General features: G+C 42.0%; 2 protein-coding genes across 3 annotated transcripts in view; both read right to left on the reverse strand.

The window, feature by feature from the left end:
- Positions 1-7,635, reverse strand: part of fras1 (Fraser extracellular matrix complex subunit 1) — a 63,880-nt gene extending 56,245 nt beyond the window's left edge. Inside the window, exons 1-2 of the mRNA XM_037258916.1 lie at positions 7,239-7,635; positions 5,870-5,901 (exon numbers count right to left, since the gene is read on the reverse strand). Coding sequence (XP_037114811.1) covers positions 5,870-5,901; positions 7,239-7,305 — 99 coding nt within the window. The 5' untranslated portion in view covers positions 7,306-7,635. The remainder of the gene's footprint in view (positions 1-5,869; positions 5,902-7,238) is intronic.
- Positions 7,636-8,539: 904 nt separating this feature from the next.
- On the reverse strand, positions 8,540-11,545 carry mrpl1 (mitochondrial ribosomal protein L1). Of its 2 annotated transcripts, none has more exons than XM_037259149.1 (9): positions 11,423-11,545; positions 10,747-10,843; positions 10,216-10,492; positions 9,893-9,976; positions 9,738-9,809; positions 9,278-9,389; positions 9,084-9,184; positions 8,933-9,014; positions 8,540-8,727 (listed from the first exon to the last, which is right to left on the reverse strand). In XM_037259149.1, exons 1-9 carry the CDS (start codon positions 11,451-11,453, stop codon positions 8,621-8,623), a joined length of 963 nt encoding a protein of 320 aa, XP_037115044.1. In that variant the 5' UTR covers positions 11,454-11,545; the 3' UTR covers positions 8,540-8,620. The 2 variants fall into 2 exon arrangements, with proteins under 2 accessions (XP_037115044.1, XP_037115046.1); XM_037259151.1 differs by having other exon boundaries at positions 10,216-10,488; positions 10,746-10,843.
- Between the last annotated feature and the right edge of the window lie 180 nt (positions 11,546-11,725).

Below are 11,725 nucleotides of genomic sequence, written 5' to 3' on the forward strand. Positions count from 1 at the left end.
ACTATTTTGTAATATCCGGAAATATTTTTGGGTGTGATATTTAACATTCTGGACTATTTTTAAAATATGTTCTTAATATTAACAAATTTGAACAGGTATATTTCCTAGACGAACTTTCTATATTTTTAATATTTACATATCTTAAATTTGCGTGGAACGAGGTTATTATACAATTATTTGAGCTTCTAATATAGCCTATATCTTACTTCTAATTAAAATATTTTTAAATGTTCAATTGACACTCATTTTGACAACAAATGACCTTCTTTGGGATTCTTTATATTATACTTTTATATTATCGGCCTTATGTAAAACACTCACAATGGTGTTGTTAATGTCTAAACCACACCGTAGACGAGGAGGGAACAAACCTTGCGAGTTTGGAAGTGATGGGAATGTTTGGCGAGCTTTAAAAGCATTTTGAAAAAGAGAGCAGCGTTTCACAACCTCGAGACGCTTAATAATTCACATGTGGCGACTCGCTGGTCCCCAGATGATCCATTTGTGCGTGTGTGCACACATTTGTGTGTCCTGCACCACTTTCAATTTTTGGTGATGGTGGTGGGTCATCACAAACTAGCTCTACACTGCAGGAAGTGTCGTCTTGCAAGTGTATACTTCAAAAGAATACTACTGCCTTTGAGATACAAGTTCAATTAGTTTATAAGTCAGACTACTTCTTCAAAAAAGCATGAAAATGGCATTCTTCCATCTCTGCACTGCTCCAAATTTTTTGTAACGCATTTGTTAAGATGGAAGCCACTTTTTGCAGCATTTTTTGCTGATGTGTGGACCTTGGCTACTTGGTGACAGTATAATGCAAACATGTACGCAAAGGGGGGATTGTAAACGGCCTTAGTATAGGTAGGTGGTTAAAAAAAAAAACTGATGTCTGAGTAGTGTTATATTGTTTATTATCGGTCGCTTTAAATGTTATTAAAGCGTAGCGTCGATTTTAGTTTTACTAGCCGTATACGGAGTTTTGCAACGTTTGCTAGCATTAAGCTAGCTAAACAGACGTTTTTAAGGCACAAAATGATACATTTACAACGTATTTCAATGTATTTGCTTACAAGTCAAAACAAAATTCTTATTAATGTTCCGCGTTTGTTACGGATGTAGGTTTTTATATTTTGCTGTGGTATCATTTCATTATGGATATTAAAATGCTTTCTGCACAGGTTTCGATATGATTTTTGGCCCAAGCAATCTAGAGCAACCTTTTTTGCGCCACGGACCGGTTACGTGTCAGAAATATTTTTGCGGACCGGCCTTTATAACAAATATAACAAACAAATATAGACCACATAAAAATAAAACTCACCTTTACGTTGAATTAGTGGAAGCTTGTTTCTCAGATATCTTCAACATTAAAAGGTTTCTTCGCCTTAGCAATACGGTTAGCCACTAAGAACGATGCTCTTAGTGCACTCCCATTTGTTGATGTGGTTGTGGTGGCCTTCAGTAATTGCTTCTGTCCTTCTTGTTCACTTTTTTTTTCTTTCAAAAATTCCAAATTTTTCTTTCCAAAATTACAATTTAATGCAGGATGCTTGGTCATCATGTGCTGAAGCAGTTTTGAAGGCTTCATTGCCTCGTTAGCTAGCCTGTCGCCACATAGTCACCTGTGGCGATAAATCCATATTTTAAGTAGGACTCCAGAAATTTTCTTTTAAACGCAGCTTTCCGTTACTTACGAATCGTAGCCTCTTCTTCTTCCGTCTCTTCGTTGGGCTTTTTTCCCCTTTCCGAAGAAGCTTTTCACACATCTCTGTTTCTGGCTAATTTTTGCTAGCTTCGCGGGCTTGACCGGGGTGACACGTCACGTGACCGGGACCAGCGTCACGAGACACAGATGCACCGACGGATGTAATTAGGAGAGAATCGCCAAATGTTTTATATTTTCAAAATAAAATCTAACTCATTTTTGCTAGCTTTACGGGCTCGACTGGAGAAACATCGAGCGTCTTGACCTGAATTAATTGATCGTCGATATATATATATATATATATAAATATATATATATAAATATATATATATATATTAGGGGTGTAACGATTCATCGATACACATCGATTAATCGATATAATGCTCTACGATTTATTGGCATCGATGCTAAACGTAAACATCGATTTATATCGCCGTGTTTGACCTCGGACATTAGACGCGACTTTATTTTGAAATCCAGTTCATTGTTGCTTGCTTCCTCTTTCCGGGAGCAGTACGCGGCGTGCTGTGTTGTGAGCAGAGCAGGCACGTGAAAGGGGAGCCGACAATTACGCGGCTCCTGGACTGGTGCTATGGCTAGTGTCCAAGAAGACGAAGAAATTCGCTCCCCTTTGGGCTTCAAGTCATTCGTTTGGAAGCACTTTGGATTCCAAAGAAAAGATGGCTCAACGGACAATTAAAATTATTGTAAATAAATAGTTCAGTAATGCACTTTAAAGTTAATGGTATTACAAAAAAAGAAAGAATATTCATTTTTCTTTACTTATATGAGAAAAAATATAGGAATTTGATAAAGTTCAGTGTTAAAATAAGCACTTTGTATACTCTAATACTCTTGTAATTTCCTAAATAAAGAGTTTGCAGTACCTTGTTGATTTTGCGTATGAATTGTTATAAATCAGGATATTGTTCTATATTTTTTATTTAAAAAAATAAATAAATAAATAAAAATATCGATCGTGGAGCACTATATCGTGATGTATCGTGAATGAATCACAGCAGGCTTTATTAGGGGTGTAAATCGCGGGTTTTGTCACGATACGATATCATATCGATACAAAGGATCACGATACGATTATTGCCGATTATATATATATATATATATTTATTTATTTATTTATTTATTTTGTCTGCAAGCTGCCCGGTACCATGTGACACACGGTGGTTGGGGACCTCTGATCTAGAGCACACCAAATCAGATAGTCAACCAATCAATATGGTTCTTTCGCCAAAAAAAAAAAGAAAACTGTCATTAAATTAGCATCCAAAGTGGATTCTCATCAAATCCGCCCGGAATTGCTAATCTGACTCAAGAGGAGCACTTTTGACTTTGTGGATTCTTTTCCGACTAGTTTTCCCACAGACTTCCTTTCGTCTTCTCCCACCGGCCCTCCTCATCGCTAATCCGGTTGTGCCCTCACTTGGCTCTCACCGACACGCCTGACAAATTTCGCGTTGCTACCTGACATGATTGGTCAAGAACTGACCTTGTGCAGTACGTTTACTGAATTTGGACGCTATTCTCCACCCATAACCAAAACTCATTTGCAAAGTTGTTCATCTGTCTGGTCTACGTGCTTCATATTTGGTAGAAATCCGACATAAATCTCTAAAATGGCTTTTTGGCGATGGATTATTGAGACCTTTTTGTGGTTGTACTCGTGAAAGACTTGTAACACAGACTTTGCAGTAAGTAGGAAATGGAAAAAAACATGTGTTGATCAATCAATACGCTCAATCCGATAATGTGACACTTTTACATGGTGACGGGAGAAGTAACGACACGCGACGTTGTGCCTGACTCCGACACAGAGGAAAATAGAAAATATGCTCGTAAAAGCCCCACTCAGACTTTAATGGCGGCACGGCGTCCGTCGCTTCATCACTTTTTACAGCCGCCACATTGTAAATGTTGCACGAATGCACGATTGGGATGCCTGCGCGCAAACTAAATAAATAAACAAATACTCGTGACTGCAAAGTCACCTGGACTCTTAGCCATCCTCAAGGTCATTGGATGCTTCTCAGCGTTGGACTTTTCTGTTTGTCGCCTTCTGGTTACGTCTCAACATTACGAACGGATTGGACCATTTTGACTTGGGGGTGAAACTAAATTCCTCCATTGGCATCTGGTAAACTTTGTGTAATCCTGCTACCTCGCTAAACATAAAGTTTCAATGGTTCCGACATTTCATCAGGAACTATCTGCCAAGTTTCTTTAACGATAATGGCTCTTAAATGCGTTGACCTTTTATTTTGTAACCTTACCGAATGTTCCGTAGTGTAACAGAACAGTCATGCTTTCTGTTACGGAATGTTACGTTACGTCACATGATAAAATAGAAATTAACATAACTTATCGCGACTTGACGAAACGTATCGTGTGTCGTTATGCTAACATGTTTGTGACACTTCCTGTTCCTTACTTAAAACATTGCGTGTCTGCATTAGCCACTCCAGCTGCGTTAGCTGCGTTAGCTGCGTTAGCTGCGTTAGCTGCGTTAGCAGCTCCAGCAGCCTAGCTCCATGTCCAAATATAATCGCCAACCCTCCAGGCAGGAATTCCTGGCATTGCGAGTCCACGCTCCCATTGCAGCATTCAAATGGAGGCCGCGAAACTGAAGCTGCAAGTGGCGTCATAATTATGGCAATTTCCGTTAGTGATGACATTCCTCGTTAAATGTTAGCATTATGCTAGTGGACGTTGATTATTATGAGACTTGGTTGAGCTCTGTCTGGTGACCCTGTCCTGGCTGTCCTTCCATTTTAATCATCCACTATGTCCCACCGTTTTTTTTTTTAAATGCACTCTAAGACCCTGGAAAGTAAATGACACATCACAAAGAAGAGTGTTGTCAACGTTTTGTCACAAAGTTTCTTGTGTGCTAAACTGACTGTCACTATTTGGATCTTGTCCATCTCCATAATTCAGCACGACTTAGTTGTCAGTCTTTTGCACCATTTACCTTCAGGAGTTTCAAAACAAATCTCTGCATTCACTTCACACGGTCTCGAAAGAAAACGCCACAAATGATCCGGCAGTTTCAGTTTATGAACTTCTGAGAACCCGCCTCGGCTTCCATCGGCATTTCTTGAGAAGTGGCTGACATTTTGTGCAAATGTCAGCGGAATCCATCTGAATGCAAAGTACTGACTCTTCGGAACATCTGCTTTTCCTCCTTTCAATATTCCACACCAACCTGTGATGTTCTTATACTTTCATCTCCATTTTTTTTGTACCCATCCGCACTTTTAGGACTGCCGCAAGGGGGGGGGGGGGTGGACTTTGAAGTCTAGAATGGCCTTTTGGACCATGTTGGGACATGCTGGGACATCCCAACCACATCCCTTCAACAACCCCCCCAAACCCAAAAAAAAAAACCCTTCCTTTACTAAAAGCATTGACTGAACATGTTGGCCGCAACAAATGATCCCCTTGAGTCCCCGCGTCGGGAAGCATCCAGTCACAGGTATGTCATGTCCTGCTGTTTCCGCCTTTAATTACACTGCAAAGGAGTGGGCTGTGAAAAGGGGGCGGGGCTGCCACAACCCCCCCTCCCTCCTAAGAACTCTTTTACGGTCAGATTTATAGTTGTTTTGCAAGACACAAGTGCAAATTAGACTGCTGCTTCCAAAATTACAAGCGCTAAAGACCCCCCCCCCCCCCCCCCCCCCCAAAAAAAAACAATGCTGACTCATCAACATGTCAAACCTCAGGGATTGACAATGAGCAACATTTCAACCAACAAAATCGTCATTACGATTAATGTCAGATCAGACACTTGTTCAAAAATCAAATGACATTTGCAAAGGCAATCAAAGGAAATCTCACTCAAAATAAAATCCCATCACGTCAAATCAATAAAGGGAACCACGTTCGAGCAGCTCAAACATCAGAACAGCAAGTAAGGCTGTGTAAATGTGTGTGTGTGTGGTGTATGCATTATAAATGGCACTTGTCCAATGAGCTCATCGGGTACGCTCGTCTACTTCCTGATCCTGTATTAAGTCGCAGCCCCTTCATGAATAATGCATGAGCAGCGAAACCATCAGCGTTTCTGTTTAATCATCGAAGATATTCCCCTCTCAATTCCGGCCGGCTGACGGGTCGGGAAAATAAGGAAGAGGAGGATGGACTTACCGCGTGGACGACTCCCTCGAAGACGCACGCTCCTACACGCACACAAGCAAAGTGAGAGAAACGTTAGCATCGATGCACATCTGGGTCATGTTTCCACACGCGGGGATTACGGATATGTTGGATTGGGATTATCACACAGGTCAAATTTACTGCACACCGAAGGGAGTTCACTGCATTGTCACGGCCCGCCTGTCACACTCCTTCACACACCTGCACGCCAATTGATTTTTTTACCTTTTGAGTCCAATATGAGTACAAAATGAGATTTGACAGAGATGGAAGAGTCTGTTCAAAAGAGATCGCACATGGTCCATTTTAACTTGCTCACCCGTGTGCAATCGAGATCAGATCTGGATTACACAAATTTTGACACTAGACAAAGCCTTCCAGCATCCTAATTGTAATGACACGTTGCAGTAGAACAGAATCTTGCGTTTGGGTTCAAACGTGCAATCCAAATCTCTTGATCAAATCTGGATTGAATTCAGTTTCACTTTACAGCAACTGAGCAAATGGGATTGGTGGTATTTCAATTATACTCACACCTAATTTGAAATCTGGACCTGATCTGGATTGAATTAGGTTTGACAAATCTGTAATCCAGCATTGATATTCGGATGAGATCTGGCAGTGGCGTGTGATTATCAAGTGACGCTAATCACTTTTATTATTATCAATGTTCGATTCGGATGGGTGCCAATCTCACTCTCGTGTGGAACGTTTTTGGTCTCATCCTTGTGTACTTTCCTTCTGCCTCAAAAGTTTGCATCAGTTTATGCGGTTATGCATGACCAGGATCCAACCTATGAAACGAAAAATCACCTCGCTCATGAAAAAATACGTAATCTGAATATAGCCACAATTTCTGTGAAAAAAAGTGTACAGAAAACCAAGTTAGAAAACGGCCCGAGTTTTATTGCAGCCATTAATTTGAGAAAAGGTGTAAAGTTGGCCTCAGTTTCATTATTTCCTTTGCGCAAAATGTTTGCATAATCAAAAATACCAGTTCCTTGAAAGAAAAAAAAATACTGGCATTCCCAATTGTTGTTTTTATGTATGTACATTGTGTCCATTTTTTTCCCCAATTACTTTACATGCAACTATCTTGCAGCCAAAGTGCACAAAACCTTCTCCCTAAAACATTCTCCAGTATGCATTCATCCACAAGTCAGCACAAATGAGCGCAGCCACTTGTCCCCCTTATACGAGCAAGCAGGTGTAAAGTTAGCGAATGACCTCCCCCAGGGTGAAGCAAAACGCCGGAAAAGTCTCCCCGAGAGAGAGCGAGAGGGGGGGGGGGGGGGGGGGGGGGTGCCCCGATCAACCCTGACCCACTTCACGAACGCCAACTGCGGACAAAAATACCCACCGTGTGTCACCCAAGGGGCGGCCAGGGCTGCGGCCAGGGCGCCCAGCACCATCCAGCGAGCCGCCATGGTCGCGGCTCAACCGATTTGTAATCCAAACGCAGTCCCGGTAGTTGTTCTGCAGCTCTATGGTGCTGCTATGCCAGTTAAAAGGGTCTCAAGGGGCTTGTTTCCACCGCTGCACCAGCGCACACGCTCGTCCCCAAAAAGGAGCGGAGAAAACCAAAACAAAAAACAAAGTGTCCCCCTCGGTAGGTTGCAGAATATTTCCCCCGAGCGCAGCGTCGGCGCTTCGGCCAGGAAGACTGGCGAGGTCCGGGGGAGTCTGGAAGTGGCGAAGTGCAGCTCCGCCCCTCCCTTACACGCACTCCAGGGGGGAGAAAAATGTGGAGCTCATGCACATGACGAGGTGGCTGCATCGTCCTGCAAACATGCAGGTCCTCCTCCTCCTGTTGGTCGCACCTCCTCCTGGGAATTCCTCCCCCAAGGACGCACACTGCACTCGAGGTTGGAATTGCCGCTTTATTAGTTGTGGCTTCAGGAGAGGAAGGCGAGTTACTAAGTGAGCAATTAAACACTCACCGGTCATTTTTTTAGGGACAACCTGCTGCTGCTGCACACGATCATGAAGACTGGATCAACATTCCCACTTTGGAATGATGCTCCATGAAAACTTAATTGAAAAAAATGATGCGCCCAAAATATTTTGCTTTTTAACAAACAATCCCCCAAATAAAAGTGAAAAAAAAAAAACTTGGTCACTTCACTTGCTCACATCCAGGTCACCAGGTGAATTCACGGGTGCCAAACCACGAGTAAGCAGCCGTCCACTGTATTTTTTTTAATGTAGATTCAATGAAGAAAATGTATTTGTAAAGTGTATTAAAAAAAAAAAACTTTGAAGTAGGTAAGTCTTCAGAAGAAAAAATCAAATTTCTATTTATATTGTGTGGTTAAACCTAAATAATTTTATTTTAAGTGGATATAATTGATATCTTTAAAAGAACCCCAAACATCTAAACGAGCTTTCTGCCTCTATATTATGTGAAGTGCAGATTTATATTTGAAAACAAAATAATCCATTTATTCCAGTTTTTTTTTTTTTTTAAACCGTTTGCTTTTGCGAGAACTAGGTCATGTTCGATAAACACTCCCACCTGGTGGCCAAATGTGCTACGACATTTCAGACGGCATTTAGGGAGTCCAAAAATGTTGATATTTGAAAAAAACATACATGTATGATGTACTGGATGATTGTTTGGCTGCATTGCGGCAGGGAACCTTTGGTTTCAACTCCCAGATGTGGACGCGACCCATCTCGCATGATCATGTTTATTCTTGATAATAAGAACAATAATAAGTAGAAAATCTCCACAGGAGGCTGTTATTGCTGTTTGTGGTCTTCGGGTGTTTCTGGTTGAAGACTTTCACTTTTGAACCACACAGCTTCACTGGTGTGACTGGATAGGATGGCACGCTCGATCAGGGGCCCTGAAAGAAAAAAAAAAAAAGGCAATTGGAGGAGAGAAAAAAAAAAAAAAGCATTCATTGTACAGATTCAGATGTTCAAGCCTCTTTCATATAGTTCTTTTAGGACTCTTCTAATATTCGTGCCGTTTCATAGACGATGTCATGTCACCTCATATTTTAGTGAATTTCATCTAAAGCCAACACATCCTGGATTAATAATCGTTACCCATGTCGGCGGGTCGATGTGATCGGACGTCGGTCAGGATGCTTTGCAGGTTAGCGAGGATTTGCACGGTGGAGAAGTCCAGCTGCAGGGAAAGCGAGAGAAATGGCAATGAAGCTCCGCCCACGGTCACGGTGGCGTAGGGGCGGCATACCGTGGCCACCTGCGTCCAGACGTAGCACTCGCGCTCCACCGTGTACTCGTGACCCGTGCGGAACAGTGACAGCATTTTGGGGATGTTGACGCCAACTGAGCCTGAAGAGGGAAACAACCACAATGCTTGTTAGAAAATTGATGCACGTTTCAGATATCTTTTTTTTTTTTTTTTTTTAAGAAGCTTCAGCGCACCCCTCTTGCTCTTGGGGAATTTCTTTCGCAGTTTGTTTTTCAGCGGCACAAGTTTCTGCAGCATTTCCGGCACGGCCACGTAGAAGTCGGCCACCACCTCGTCGTCTAAGATCTGGAGGAGAAAACAACAAATAAAAAACAAATATTTGGGCATTTATGAAAAACCGTGTTTTCTGCTGTGTGAGTTTCATCTGATTGTTTCTAATCGTTTACGTTTTCATCTCGTTTGGGGTCACAATGTCACGAAACATATTTGGATTTTGCCAAACATATTTTATTCTTAATATTTTCTATTTTTTCCATATGCAAGTCTATTTTGTATTCATATGTATGTGATCTTTTCTGTAATGTTTATTTCTACTATTTCACCCTACAAAAACAATATTTGGTGTCATTTTTATCGACTGTACCCTAACATTGTTGGCATTTTGGAATGGAATACGTGCGGCTTTAAAGTCACCTGCTGAATGAGCTCGCTGCCTCCGACAATCGCAGCTCCGCACTCCCGAGCTACTCTCGCTTGGTTAGCATCCTGTCGTGACAACAGTCATGAATGCATTAAAATAAGAAAAGAAAAAAAATATTTGATTGCAAATGAAGGGGAAAAGAGCTGACCTCGGTAAAAACCAAAACTTTGTTCATATCTTCCTTGAAAGGGTGAGGAAGATGCACTGTGCTTACAAACGGGTCGATCTTTTTCTGGAAGGAAAAACACATTTTGACCACAGGGAGTACTTAAGGTTCCTGGAGCGTAAGGGGGAATGTGGGTTTGGAGGGTGGGCTAATTTACTGGGGCAGAGGAGCCCGTTTAGTTCCAAGAAATGTAGAAAGCAGCACAGAGAAATCAAAGTTCCCTGAACTTTAGATTGAAATGCAACTTGGCAGGAGCGATTGTCTCAATTCGTTCTTGGGGGGGCAAACGTCAGACTTAGGCTCACCTTCTTCTCCAGTTTCATGTCCAGCTTGAGGTCCACGTAGACGGGCTGGTCATGCGGAGTGAAGTCCAAAGTTTGGAAGCTCTTAAGCAGTTCTATGGCCTCAGAAGGTTCATAGATGGTCCTGGGGTAGTACCTCAGGATGTAGACGTCGTCCACAGGCACCCACGCCGTCTTCCCAAAGGGCTTGTGGCGGCCCGAGTCATTCACCACCCTTTTCTCTTTCTTCACCTCTGGCACGGCGGCCGCCTCATCCTTCTTGCCCTTCTTCCAAGCTTGCCTGAGAACATAAATTCAGAAAAGACATTTGTAAGCAGTTGCCTTTTATCGTGTGTCAAGCGGCAGTTTCACAGTGCGGAATCACGATCACGTCAATGGAAATTTCCGATGATTTGGGGAGTTTCACATTCTCAGTTAGCATGAAGCGACTGTTTTTGGAGGACAATATTAAAATGTGTGGTTGAATATTTCCGTGTTAGCTCTTCCTCTTTCATAACAGTGTGAAGAGTGCAGAGTGGTCGCTTGATAACTCACTTGACGGCAGCTAAAGTTCGAACGGGAATGTTGTTGGAGGGAAAATTGGAGGAGGAAACGCTGCCGCTGAGTAGCTGCCGCCGACATCCTGCAGCAACTGGGGGAAGAAAAATAAGATTATGTGATTACTTTCTGAACGCAAAAATTCAAAAGATACTGGTAATCAATTTCACGATGGGCAACTGCTGATGCCATTTAACAGGTAGAGGCAAAAAAAAAAAAAAAAAACTCCACAAAGGTTTAGGTGGAATAAAAACGTGCACATTTGCGTTTTTTATTATAAATAAGCCACCACTAATAGATTGAAAATGGGAGGTAAATACAAAGTTAACTGAGCTCTTTTTTTGTGCGAAGGAAATAGAGCAAGGCAAACACACTGCAACGACTATTTAGCGTTTGTAATGAAAAAAAAACGCTAATAATCTTTTAGAAATGCTCAAATACATTTTAATAATACATAAATTCCACTATTCAGATTTTTAGAAAGCAAATGGAAATCTGGCTGCGCTATGACTACCAAGTCCTAAACCTTACTACCAGAATAAAGAGACCATTCAGCTTGTTAAACGACAGCACCGATAAACTCAAAAGTACTAGTACACTTTAATCCAACATAATGGAGTCGTAATGAGATACCGACTGTAAAAAGGGGAAACAAGTGCAAAAGATACCTGACCTTTGAATACGGTACGGGAGCAGGCAGCCATCTTGGCGAGGCCGAACAAGGTCCGGCTGAAACATGACCACGCAAAACGGTTCCGTCCGGCAGCTGGCACCAAAGACCTCCTTGGCACGATTGCTATTAACACTAGTCACTTTTCCAAACGCCGTTGATTTTGCCGTCATCATTGGTCGTATGAATGCTTAGTTTTGACACTTGGCGTTCACTCAAAATGAGATGTTATCTCAATGGACTTTGGTTGTGTGAAAATTGCAATGTCGCGATGTTTGTTATTCGCGCGAGAGTTCTGGAAGTGGG

Source organism: Syngnathus acus, chromosome 9, assembly GCF_901709675.1.
Source record: "Syngnathus acus chromosome 9, fSynAcu1.2, whole genome shotgun sequence".
NCBI lineage: Eukaryota > Metazoa > Chordata > Actinopteri > Syngnathiformes > Syngnathidae > Syngnathus > Syngnathus acus.